The 14,371-nt window shown below is 38.6% G+C and overlaps 1 protein-coding gene across 6 annotated transcripts in view; it reads left to right on the top strand.

Annotated features, from left to right (window-relative positions):
- LOC131940825 (beta-1,3-galactosyltransferase 1) overlaps positions 1-13,871 on the top strand; it is a 39,475-nt gene extending 25,604 nt beyond the window's left edge. For 4 of the 6 annotated variants that reach the window (XM_059299678.1, XM_059299676.1, XM_059299677.1 and 1 more), the window contains exon 2: positions 11,700-13,871. In XM_059299678.1, the coding sequence (XP_059155661.1) occupies positions 11,712-12,857 (1,146 nt within the window). In that variant the 5' untranslated portion in view covers positions 11,700-11,711 and the 3' untranslated portion in view covers positions 12,858-13,871. Of the gene's footprint in view, positions 1-2,463; positions 2,550-6,402; positions 6,489-11,699 lie in introns of those variants that run through there. The other 2 variants (XM_059299680.1, XM_059299681.1) reach the window with 2 other exon arrangements.
- The last annotated feature ends 500 nt before the right edge of the window (positions 13,872-14,371 follow it).

Raw genomic sequence — 14,371 nt, 5'->3', positions numbered from 1 at the left:
GACACACACATCTCTCACATATATCCGTTATATACATATATATATATATGTATACATTATATATATATATATATATATATATATATATATATATATATATATATATATATATAGCTTGCCACTTAATCCGAGTTTCTAACAGAGTTACACATATTGTAGGGGCACATCGAACCCTCGTATACACCTCAACCACAAACACATTCAACAACACCACCACACACATACACCACTACAACACACACCGCTACCACACACATACACCTCTACCACACACACACATAAACACACATATGTACACCACTATCCTACACGAACACCCTCCCCCTCCCAACATACACCCTACCCCATCACCCCTATTCTCACATACACTCCAACCTCCCCTGTAAACCCACTGAGTACCACATTACAACAAGAGTGACCCATATATTGTGCAGTAAACTTATCGACCAGGAACTAACAAGCCCATTTGTCTACCTTAACCAATCGATGTTCAATTACCCAGTTCTTGTTTTATTTATTTAATTATTGTTTAAATGTATTGTTGACAGCTGACATTATCCGTTTCTTGTTTTATTTCTTTATTTATTGCTTTAATGTCGACAGCTGACGCTAGTAATTTAGCCAAACCCTGATTCAAGGCTTGGCGATGGTTGTTTTTGTTTGTTAGCGATGACGTCTCATGTTCTGGTACTAAGGTGCCTGTCATAGAGACTTCCAGCACGTGGGGTTATTGTCCACTTGACCTCAGGCTATTTCAGAAGATACCCTCTGCCCTAATTACTGTAGTTACATGTTATACTAAACCCAACCCGAACCCCCAATCACGTTACAAAAAACCCCACACGTTAGAAAAGTTACCCAACCTAAAAGCTGGACAATTATAGCCACGCCGTCCTCACTCAACGAACCAACCCCCCCCTACACGTTAGCCAGAAGCACCCTCCCTCCTCCCTCATTGCCTCCACTGAAATCCCCCCTCCCCCTAGTTAATTAATTCTAGGTGAGTGAATTTAATTTCATGTACACTCACTATATATATATATATATATATATATATATATATATATATATATATATATATATATATATATATATATATATATATCAGTTCAGTCTATGGTCAGACTTTTAGTTAATTTACTCGTCAGACTTTTAGTTCGGTCTTAGCTTATAACGTTAGCAAGATTAGGGGAGAAGAATTATGGAGAAGACCATTGCTGTACTTGCGGGGGGGGGGGGGGGGGGAGGACATGGTGGCAAGTAAAAGGGCGACAGTTGTGTTGAACTATTGGAATTCCTTATCGAAAATTGTTTATTTTAAGAAGCCTCCGCTATTTACTTAGGATCAACCAGCCATTGGTAACTTCCGCTCTTTTAAAGAGCAATACACTATAAATCGTAGATCCAACAATACCGAATATAAGTACTACATTTTAGTGCACACATTCTTGTACAATTTGTATGGTGGAACTACAGGCCTTTAACTAATACAATTTTTATTACAATTAACTTTAAAACTTAAATCTGAATTAATGTTCGGGGGGTGGGGTCGCTCTATCCCATCCGGTGATCTATTGTCGACACTAACATTGTCTAAAACATTAGGTAGTAGATTAACATGTTTAGTGGGTTGAGAAGTGGTCCCAAGACGTGCGACTGGCAGCTTGGGTTGAGAAGTGGTCCCGAGACATGCAACTGGCAGCTACACTCCTTCAAGTCAGATAAAATAGTTAGGCCAACTCAATATTTTTTTTGGACAAATTTTTCAACTCAGGAAGTTGAAACTTGTAATATATATCGATTTTTTTTGCTCGACTATAATATAATACTCCACTCAATACTCCACCTCAATACTCCACTCAATACTCCACTTAATACTCCACTCAATACTCCACTCAATACTCCACTTAATACTTCACTCAATACTCCACCTCAATACTCCACTCAATACTCCACTTAATACTCCACTTAATACTCCACTCAATACTCCACTCAATACTCCACTCAATACTCCACTCAATACTCCACCTCAATACTCCGTCTACGAGAAAGTAAAAAAACCTCAACGGCCGTGGGATGGTAGTGACTACCACTAGTATGCGTTTGTTGTCTTTTTGGTATTCTTTGTGAACTGCAACAAAGACGATAACGTGACTTTGTGCTTTACCTTTAAAATTAAACTTCGCTAAAACATTGCATAATTTTTCGAAGTCCGTAAATGTAAGTTAATCTTAAGATATTTGTTAGAGCTGCACCAATAAACTGAATACACTGCCAGTGTTAACACGACTACAATCTAATGTTGGCCTGTCATATATAACCCCCCCCCCCTACCCCCACTGAACTACCAGCTATCCCGCATGACAAGTCTTGTTCAGTTTGACTATACATGGGGGGGGGGGGAGAAGGGGGGGGGGTCATGCCATAAAGGATAAGTAATGACTGCTGTAAAAACAAAGAACATTCTCTTATAAAGCTTTGTCTTGTTCTCCCATTATATTTGTGTTCTTTCACAGAGAGTAGACATTGATAACCATTATCAGAGTAAGGTAAGGTTAGACGCTATCCATACATTAATTCTCTAAGGTTAGACGCTATCCATACATTAATTCTCTAAGGTTAGACGCTATCCATACATTAATTTTCTAAGGTTAGACGCTATCCATACATTAATTCTCTAAGGTTAGACGCTATCCATACATTAATTCTCTAAGGTTAGACGCTATCCATACATTAATTCTCTAAGGTTAGAGGCTATCCATACATTAAATCTCTAAGGTTAGACGCTATCCATACATTAATTTTCTAAGGTTAGACGCTATCCATACATTAATTCTCTAAGGTTAGACGCTATCCATACATTAATTCTCTAAGGTTAGACGCTATCCATACATTAATTCTCTAAGGTTAGGCGCTATCCATACATTCATTCTCTAAGGTTAGACGCTATCCATACATTAATTCTCTAAGGTTAGACGCTATCCATACATTAATTCTCTAAGGTTAGGCGCTATCCATACATTCATTCTCTAAGGTTAGGCGCTATCCATACATTCATTCTCTAAGGTTAGACGCTATCCATACATTCATTCTCTAAGGTTAGACGCTATCCATACATTAATTCTCTAAGGTTAGACGCTATCCATACATTAATTCTCTAAGGTTAGACGCTATCCATACATTAATTCTCTAAGGTTAGACGCTATCCATACATTAATTCTCTAAGGTTAGACGCTATCCATACATGAAATCTCTAAGGTTAGACGCTATCCATAAAGCTAAAGCTAAAGCTAAAGCTAAAGCTAAAGCTAAAGCTAAAGCTAAAGCTAAAGCTAAAGCTAAAGCTAAAGCTTAAGCTAAAACTAAAGCTAAAGCTAAAACTAAGACTAAACCTAAAGCTAAAGCTGAAACTAAAGCTTAAGCTAAAACTAAAACTAAAGCTAAAGCTAAAGCTAAAGCTAAAGCTAAAGCTAAAGCTAAAGCTAAAGCTAGAGCTAAGGCTACATGTCATGCAAGAGATGACTTCAGATAGACGCGCCAACTAAGTACACTGACTGTAGGCAGTTGACTTATTCGGATATCGGGTTCCAGATTACTTGAAAGGTTTAGTTGATTGATGTTTGGATTCAGTCAGATCGGTTGATCGATGTTTGGATTCAGTCAGATCGGTTGATCGATGTTTGGATTCAGTCAGATTAGTTGATCGATGTTTGGGTTCAGTCAGATCGGTTGATCGATGTTTGGGTTCAGTCAGATCAGTTGATTGATGTTTGGATTCAGTCAGATCGGTTGATCGATGTTTGGATTCAGTCAGATTAGTTGATCGATGTTTGGATTCAGTCAGATTAGTTGATCGATGTTTGGATTCAGTCAGATCGGTTGATCGATGTTTGGATTCAGTCAGATCGGTTGATCGATGTTTGGATTCAGTCAGATCGGTTGATCGATGTTTGGATTCAGTCAGATTAGTTGATCGATGTTTGGATTCAGTCAGATTAGTTGATCGATGTTTGGATTCAGTCAGATCGGTTGATCGATGTTTGGATTCAGTCAGATCGGTTGATCGATGTTTGGATTCAGTCAGATCGGTTGATCGATGTTTGGGTTCAGTCAGATCAGTTGATTGATGTTTGGATTCAGTCAGATCGGTTGATCGATGTTTGGATTCAGTCAGATTAGTTGATCGATGTTTGGATTCAGTCAGATTAGTTGATCGATGTTTGGATTCAGTCAGATCGGTTGATCGATGTTTGGATTCAGTCAGATTAGTTGATCGATGTTTGGATTCAGTCAGATCGGTTGATCGATGTTTGGATTCAGTCAGATTAGTTGATCGATGTTTGGGTTCAGTCAGATCGGTTGATCGATGTTTGGATTCAGTCAGATCAGTTGATTGATGTTTGGATTCAGTCAGATCGGTTGATCGATGTTTGGATTCAGTCAGATCAGTTGATCGATGTTTGGGTTCAGTCAGATCAGTTGATTGATGTTTGGATTCAGTCAGATCGGTTGATCGATGTTTGGATTCAGTCAGATCAGTTGATCGATGTTTGGGTTCAGTCAGATCAGTTGATTGATGTTTGGATTCAGTCAGATCGGTTGATCGATGTTTGGATTCAGTCAGATCAGTTGATCGATGTTTGGGTTCAGTCAGATTAGTTGATCGATGTTTGGATTCAGTCAGATCGGTTGATCGATGTTTGGATTCAGTCAGATCAGTTGATCGATGTTTGGATTCAGTCAGATTAGTTGATCGATGTTTGGATTCAGCCAGAGAAGATTGACACGTCAACACTAATCCGTCTGCCGAGCGTAAAACGGGGGTGGGTTATATGGTACTCAGACCCCCCTACTCACTGACACCTCCCCACCTAGGGAACTCAGAGTTTGAGCTTAACCAAATAACGCTAGTGACCTGAGCTACAGTTGCTATTAAATGTTTTTAGCGTCAAAATATTTACTTCATAAAACCGTCAATTATCGTTCACTATATATATATATATATATATATATATATATATATATATATATATATATATATATATATATATATATATATATATATCCATATAGGCCTTATTATATCATTATTTCTATAAAGCTTCCAAACATAACCAGCCTTATTCAATTATCGAAACTAAAAATAAGATACGTGTTTGTCTGATGCAGTATTCCCTGTTTGTTTCACACAGTTACTATCAAAATTTTGGAAGTATATTGTTATAATTAGCCAAAAACTTTGTTACTTATTATTTTTAGTTCAAAAATTAAAAAGCGCCAGCCATTATCTTTGAAAGTTTAGAAATAAAGACACAGTTATGTAATGTTATGTTCTTCATATCTAAAATACCGTTAATTTATAGTCAGAGTTTCTTCCAGGCATCTCTGGAAGAGGTCTACCACCCCCCCCCCCAATAAAATTGAATTTGTATAGAAAATATATACTCTGAATAGTGTCCACCCCCCCAGGAAATTTTAGTCCGCCCCCCCCCCCCAAAAATGCAAGTGCCCCCCCCCCCCCCCCCCGGTGAAAAAAGTTTGGAAGAAACACTGATTTATACTCTCCAAGAAAAAGAATAAACATACCCCTAAGTACAAAAACAAACAATTTGATTCGATTTTAAAAATAGAAAATGAAAAAAAATTAAGTTTTTAGAAAAAGAAAATGTGTACGAAAAAAAATTATTCTTGTATCTTTTATTATATACTAATAATTAAAGGCTTTTGTATTTTTTTGTAATGTTTAGAAAGTTACTATAATCCTAACTATGATATCCGAATTCATGCTGAATATAGAAAAAAATTGCTGAATCTTCTGGCTCAGGTAGCGACCCCATATAAAATGTGATCTGAATAATGTTTTAACTGCAATAGTTTTTATAAAATTTGGGAGTGCCCCGGTTTAAAAATCTAAATTTTGTGAAATAAGAAATACACTAATATAACTAAATAATGTATATATATATATATATATATATATATATATATATATATATATATATATATATATATATATATATATATATATTCCTGCTGACTTGCTTGTGTCACGCGGTTTTTCTCAGTGTTAAGCAAGTTAAACATTTAGTAATGCAGCTAACGGTATTTGTTCAAACACAAAAGAGCTTATCGAGAACACATCATCGGTCATCAGCCAACGGTTATCAGGAAGTGTGGTCAACTTTGGTCTAGAACTTTAGTCCATGCCACCCAGACTATGATCATTTTCTGACAGTTTACTGGTTACCCCTCCCCCGCCTCACCCCGGTGTTTTGTCGGTTCTAAAGTGGATTGTACTGTCATTATAATTGTTATTTACGGCTGTCGCGGAATGCTTTTGTGGCATAAACATTGCATAGCCTCTATAACAAAGTAATGTCTTGTCTAAGTATACACGCGGCCTGTTTGGAGTGGTTTTGTGATTCAATATTGCGGTGATAATCCAGAACTGGATGAAAGACATTTATAATCTAAGCTCAAGATACTAGGTATGGAATAAACACATTTTTAAATGAATCATTTTTAATTAGGAGATTTGTTGTCATTAGCTTTAGTCATTGATTTTATCACATTAATCAATGCGCCCAGAAGAAATTGTCGTATGTTATAACTTGCAAACAACGTTCATCAACCTAGATGTTTTCGATAGAAAACAAACTCAAATTGTGTTTTTAAATGGATGAATTAAACGTTAAAAAATTAAAACTTTAGAGAAATAGAAAAAAATCCATCTGTTTGTCTGTCTATGGGTTTGTTTGTATTTTATGCGTAACTACACCTTTCATCCGATGGCCATAACAATTTGCGGAGTTATTGGGAGTACGCCTGGTACGTTTTCTAAGATAAATTTTTCACAGTGGCGGCGCCCCGGCAGTGTGTGATGTGGTATCCAGAGTTCCCCAGTGTCTATCTAAGTAGCAGGGGCCTGCTGATTGTGCGTCCTACACAGGAGGGCGCGAGTACCACTTGATTCAACTGTTAAACTGCACCAGGCTTATCCGTCGGCGCCCCTGGGGTCGGGTGACCCGGAGCACCCTAGGCTCCCCCGTGAGCACTGTGGCGCCTACGTTCGTTTAGCAAAAGAATTTCACAAACATTTGAAATAGAGTCTAAGTCCATCAGGAAACGAAGAAAGGGCGAGATATTTGGCACTTGCAATTAAAAGAGACAAAAAAAATGACTTTTAGAAAAAGTTCTACCGAATTTAAAAGAAAACAAAGAATATCTCAAACCACCCTACGTGGAACAATCATGAAAATTTACAGGATATTTAAATACTAGCGCCATATCGCGTTGACTAACAAAAGCTCAATTTGTCTAGTGACGCTTTTGTCTATCAAGTTTAGGTAGGTGTGTGTTTAGAATTGTTTTTAATGAAAATAAAAATATCAGGCTGAAATTGCGAAACATATAGGAGAATAATATTCAATTACAACTTCTATTCCTTGAGTAGTATAAATCCAGGATAAATGTGTTACAACCCTTACTTTTAAATCGTGCTGGATTATAACTTATCTTTAAAAAATCGAAACTATACGACACTGTGCAGCCCTTTCAGCCTCACCCCCCCCCCTCCTCCTCTACTGCACTAACTTTCATTTGGAAACTGTAATTGTCTTCTAAATCTACATCTATTGCAAGCTATTACACTCACTACGATGGTACTCAGGAAATATCTCTTTAGTTGAATGCACCAGTACATACATATATATCTGTTATATACCAATATTATATACTTTACAACAGTTTGTATTACGTTTATACCTGCGTTTTAGTTTATTGTAAATGTGTATATAACTCCGTTATATATAGGCCCCATGCGTGTTCTACTGTGCTCTAGACACTTATAGTACTGTTATATAAGTTGTATTGTGCTTTTTACCTGTGCCCTATGTAATATGCATGCGCAGTACTTTGATATATAATTTGTATTACTATATAGTTTTTAATACCTGTGCAGCACTATGTAATATACCTGTGTAGTATATATGTAATATACCTGTGTATTACTGTGTAATTTCACCGAACCGAATTCTAGTCGAAAAAGACCTTAACATTGATCAAGCTACAGCACTTACGTCTATTATTTATTGTTTTGCGAAGCCCGGATTAGCGGAACAAAAGACTCCTTTAGGACCGAACAACGAAAGACGTTGTCCGATAACAGCTGTAAGCGATTTAACCAAACAAAATCAATCACCGCCGGCTCAATCTCGCGGCTAAAGAAAACATTGTTAAATCGGTCCACACTAGACACGGGGCAATTTGCTTCAATGGGACACCCATATATGACGTCAGGCTTTGTAAATAAGCGATTTTAACCTCACCCATCCCCACCGTCACACATCGTCACAAAAAGCCAGATCCACTCCTACTGAAATGACGTCACGCCTCAGTCTACTACCCTCCCGCTCAAAAGCTCAAAATTGCTATATTTGAAATAGTTTGGTTATGAAAGGTTATTTGGTTTTCTGACGTCCATCTAATAACGTCGGCTGTGGGCTGTTTCACCCCAGCGTGTGGAGAGAGAGGGCCACACTGCACATTTGTAAGTCATCCAAACCAAATTTGGTTTATCGTGTAAACATTACGTAAGTCTATCAAACATCCAAACCAAATATGGTTTATCGTGTAAACATTACGTAAGTCTATCAAACATCCAAACAAAAGTATGGTTTATCGTGTAAACATCACGTAAGTCTATCAAACATCCAAACCAAATATGGTTTATCGTGTAAACATCACGTAAGTCTATCAAACATCCAAACAAAATATGGTTTATCGTGTAAACATCACGTAAGTCTATCAAACATCCAAACCAAATATGGTTTATTGTGTAAACATCACGTAAGTCTATCAAACATCCAAACAAAAGTATGGTTTATCGTGTAAACATCACGTAAGTCTATCAAACATCCAAACCAAATATGGTTTATCGTGTAAACATCACGTAAGTCTATCAAACATCCAAACCAAATATGGTTTATCGTGTAAACATCACGTAAGTCTATCAAACATCCAAACCAAATATGGTTTATCGTGTAAACATCACGTAAGTCTATCAAACATTTAGAGCCTAAACGACTGTCCTCGCTTTTAATCAACAGCTCAACATGAGAATTAATCGAAAATCATCAACATTTTAAAATTACTGACCCATCCCCACCAGAATATCTCCCCCACCTACCCACCCCTACCCCCGTCCATGGTATGCGTCACCTCCACAAGCTAATGTAACACTGGTTGCTATTGGGATTCGGTTCGTGAAGCTCCAAGGATTAAGTACTCGTGGTTCAAGCTCTTTGTCTTTGTAACGGTGGCAGGGGGGGTGGGGGTAGTTTCGGGTATCCAGCGAACTGTCACAGAAAGAAGTAAGACCTTAGCATTTCGTGATCTAAAATAACTTAATTAATGAGATAATTAGAGCGCGCCGGACCGGTTCAAGCATCTAACCGTACCATTTTGACAGTAATAAGATCGATGTGTGTGCTATGACGGGTTGCTATAGACTGCATTCAGCTTGGGTTTATCTAAGAATGGTTTTAAATTACTGGTCCATGGTTTGTGACAATCACAAAAATGACAGTTGTAAATTTGATGAGATTGTTTTTATTCGCGAATATTTAGCGCGATTTATTAAATTTAGAGGGATTGTGAATACAATCCAATCGTACATGTTATGGGATTGTCACAATTTGCGTAAATTTGGTTAGATTGTCACTATTTGAGTAAATTTGGTGGGATTGTCACTCCAAATATAATTCAATGCCACCGTCACTTCAATTTTAAATCAACGTGATTGTCACTATAACACGGAATTGTTGATATAGGCCTATATATAGTGTACAGTAGTTGGGCTTGTCACTATACTGTTATTATTCGGTGGGATTGTCATTATACTTGTAAATTTGCTAGTATTGTCACTTTGAAAGTAAATTTGATGATATTGTCACTTTGAAAGTAAATTTGCTAGTATTGTCACTTTGAAAGTAAATTTGCTAGTATTTTCACTATAAATGTAAAATGATAGTATGGTCACTTTGAATGTAAATTTGATGATATTGTCAATTAGAATGTAAAGTTTGTAATATTTCACTCTATACATTTTAGCTTGTTGTCTTTGTCACTGTACACGTCACAGCGTCTACGATACGATTCTACCTAAAAGATGTAGCTACTCTCTATGACTGTTGTGTCGCCTAGTCCATAACACTCTGGCTGGGTTTCTTTCAGCCTTTTTTCGGAGGGGGGGGGGGGCACTTGAAAGTTTTGCACTTTTTTTTTGGAGGGGGGGGGGAGGTGGAGGGGAGCGGACACTGGTTAAGTTAAATTATTTTCTTTATAAATTAATACATAACAATAGATACTTTCTCTATTTGAGAGGGGGGAGTCCAAAGAGATGCCTGACAGATACTTCTGATTTCTATCTTTGGAGCAGTGCCCCCCCCCCCATCCGAAGAAATACCTATAAGAAACTGATTTCTTTCCTTGCTTTATCCACCATGTTGAGCGCACCAATAGAGATCCAGCTTGGTGACTAAAATATTCGCCTTAACGGCTTCCTTGTACCTACATACTCCTAAATACCATAGACATAAATTATGTTGTCAGTTAGGGCCCGGCACCCAGCCCAGCAGACTTTACAGTGGAATGTTGAAATAAACGTTAGCTGGATACCTGCTTCTTCCAGTCATCTCCCTTGACCAGATAGAAACTATATATAATTTAATTAGGAAATATAGAATTTAACAAATGTCCGTCCTTCCATAATTAATTTTCAAGTGCCCCACCCCACCCCCCTAAAAAAAGGTGAAAATACCTGAAACAAACCCTAGTTGGACCATTAACTAGCTTGTGGCTGATGTACCATATAGGCGACTGCTAGCTCAAGTCTCTAGTGAACAAAAGTACGAGCACACCGTAAGGCTACACGTCTCCCTTCCACACGAGTTACTTGTCCTTGTCAAGTTGCAGGGAAATAACTCAAGTTGTGGACATGACTCCGTATTGTAGTTTTTTGTGTCCTGTGTTGATACGGATACCAAAATAAGAAAATACGTTTAAATAACAAGCGACTGTTAAATTAAGGGAAGTGGAGCTTCTAAATGGAGTCATTTTGATAGGATAAAAACTATGTAATAGATTTAAAATTTTTGTTCATTGCATTTGTTTATTAAAATTGTTCTTACAACAGATGTGTTCATACGCCGAACAATTTGGGGGATTTATTGGAGTGGGGGGGGGGGGGGGGGTTAAGTTTGAAATATTTCGCTTTGTTATATTTTTTAATGAGTTACTTTGTCAATGTGAGGTTTCGTCAAATGATATTTTTTCTTCATTATGTGATATTTTGTTCAGTGATCATTTGTTCTGTGATCATTTGTTCTGTGATCATTTGTTCTGTGATCATTTGTTCTGTGATCATTTGTACAGTCAAACAAGTGAAAGATCTATAAAAACATTTCTCGGCTGGGTGAATGAATGCAGGGCCACGCACCCAGATTTTATTAGCCTCGTCTTCCTGCTAAAATACTTTGCTAAAACTGGTCAAAACTGTTCTAAAACTGCTCTAATTGTTCAAATGTGCTCTACAAGTGTTCTTACATGTTGTAAAACTACGCTTATAATTCATGCAAGTCCCGTGAAGCAAAAATAAAATTTCTACCTGGTTGATGATTTGTTTCTCTTCCCTCTGACAGGTGAAGCAGACAATGAATCTCAGGGTGTTCAGAAAACTGAAACTAGGTTTCCTCATCTGCGTCATCCTAGCCCTCAACCTGACCTTCCTGCTGTCCGTCACACTACGCAAGGTCATCCTGTGGCGCGAGCCATACACTCACCTCCCGGAGTTCACCGTTGACCCAGTTCTGGTTGCTAGGATACGGAGCCAGGCCAACACGACCGTGAACCCTATCAAGCTGCGAAAGGTCCAAGACATCAAGCTAGAGATCAACGATTCCCGTACAACAGACGACGCCCTTTACCCGGCGAAGATGATCGGACATTACATCATGGTGAACCCGGATCTATGCCGCAGTGCGCATGTCATCGACATCATCATAATTGTACACACATCCCCGGCTAATTTAGAGAACCGGCAACGGATCCGGGAGAGTTTTGGGAAGGAGGATAATTTTTTACCGTTCCACGTGCGGGTCGCGTTCCTGCTGGGGCGAACGACCAATCAGACGTTAGAGCGGATTCTGTGGTTCGAGCACGCGACCTACAACGACACCATCATGGCCAGCTTCACCGACTCGTACCACAACCTCACGCTCAAAGGCGTCATGGGGTACCAGTGGGTCAGCCAACATTGCGCCAATTCTAAATTCGTGCTAAAAATAGACGATGACGTCATCATCAACATGTACAAGCTCCTGTACTCGTTTTTAAACCACATGAACGGGAAGACCAAATCTATTTTCTGCAACGTGTGGTACAAAGACACCATGCCCATTCTGCGTGATGGGAAATGGAAAGTGGAGTCGCACATGTTTGCCCGCCGAAAAACTTTCCCTTACGACTACTGCAGTGGGTTCGTGGTCCTGATGACCACTGACCTCATGGCCCCCATGTACGAGGCGGCCTTGACGACGCCATTTTTCTGGATAGACGACGTGTACTTGTTCGGCATGCTGCCCAGTATCGTGGGTCACGTGACCTACTACAACTACAAGCTGGACCAGAACGTGACCTTGGTGCCACAGAAGGCCATCAACTGCACGCAGACGTTGGGGGTCAAGTGCCCCATCTTCGCCTCCATCATCAGCGGTGGCGCGTTCTGGAATTACTGGGGGATGATCCAGTCCCTCTATACGTCTAGTTCGTGGAAAGTAGAGAACAAAATTGTTGCGTAATCTCTGCTTGGACATGCTGGAGATATTTGGGCGATGATCCAGATCGTGCAAAGTAGAAAGCAGAATTGTGGCATTATCTCTGCTTCAAAATTCTGGAGATACTTGGGATGATCCAGATTATAGAAAGTAGAAAGAAAAATGGTTGCATAATCTCTGCTTTAACAATCTAGAGATACTTGGGATGATCCAGATTGTGGAAAGTAGAAAGAAAAATTGTTGCACAATCTCTGCTTTAACAATCTAGAGATACTTGGGAAGATCTAGATTATAGAAAGTAGAAAGAAAAATTGTTGCATAATCTCTGCTTTAACAATCTACAGATACTTGGGATGATCCAGATTGTGGAAAGTAGAAAGAAAAATTGTTGCACAATCTCTGCTTTAACAATCTAGAGATACTTGGGAAGATCTAGATTATAGAAAGTAGAAAGAAAAATTGTTGCACAATCTCTGCTTTAACAATCTAGAGATACTGGGGTGTGATCCGAATCGTGGAAAGTAGAAAACGAAATTGTTGCACAATCTCTGCTTGTACAATCTAGAGATACTTGGGATGATCCAGATTGTGGAAAATGGAAAGTAGAAAGAAAAAGTGTTGCATAATCTCTGCTTCAATAGTAACTTGACACCTGTAACATAAGATAGACGTACAGTTACAAGACTGATGTTACAACAGTGGTGCTGTAGCTCCAGGGCTAGATAAGGCCACTACAGATTGTGTCTTGTTGGTACTTGGACCATTCCTTAGACAAGGGCATCATTAAAATGTGTTGTGTTCGTTCTTTGAAATGTTGATGTATATAAGATTTGGTGTAGATTAATTTATTAATGCTGCTTAAATGTTATTATTAATTACTGATATTATGATGTGAAAGTGTGAGAAAAATGTCGCAGTTCGACGCTTTGCCTCCATTTTTTGATGTTTTAACTAGCTCAGCAAATACACCGCGAAAAGTCAAATACAAGAGTGGCAAAACCGAGGGTTTTTTTTACGGTGGGCAGTAACGTACGTTAGGCCAGAGGCGTAGCGAGGGGGGGGGGGGCGGGGGTGCGGACCGCACCGGGTGACACCATTTAGAGGGTGACACCAATGCAAAAAATAGCAAAATTATAGAGAAAAATGATAATTCCACTTAATTAAGTGATTAATTCGAGTGTTAAATAGTGTTTTAAGATGTGCAAATCGAAAGTTTCGGGGCACCGGGTGACACCCGACCTCGCTACGCCACTGCGTTAGGCAGTCTATCTGAGGTAGTTTTTTTTTTTTTTACCGTGGGCACTACCGTACGTTAGGCAGTCTATCTGAGGTTTCCTGCCATTCTAGATTCACAACTTTTTTTGGGGAACAACATATCGACAAAACGTTTTCTCAGTTTGTGTATAAAAATAATGAGATTGACTGTGACCAATGGTCCCTGTGGGACAACTATTGTTCAAAAAAAGAAAATTGTTAAAATAGTAAAAAGAAAAAACTTCGATGGCAATTTTTTTTTGTATAGATCTCTAGGCTAAACC

This window comes from Physella acuta, unplaced genomic scaffold, assembly GCF_028476545.2.
Source record: "Physella acuta isolate Inbredline_101_S28 unplaced genomic scaffold, ASM2847654v3 ptg000333l, whole genome shotgun sequence".
Taxonomy (NCBI): Eukaryota; Metazoa; Mollusca; class Gastropoda; family Physidae; genus Physella; species Physella acuta.
This window is presented reverse-complemented; position numbering and strand designations above follow the sequence as displayed.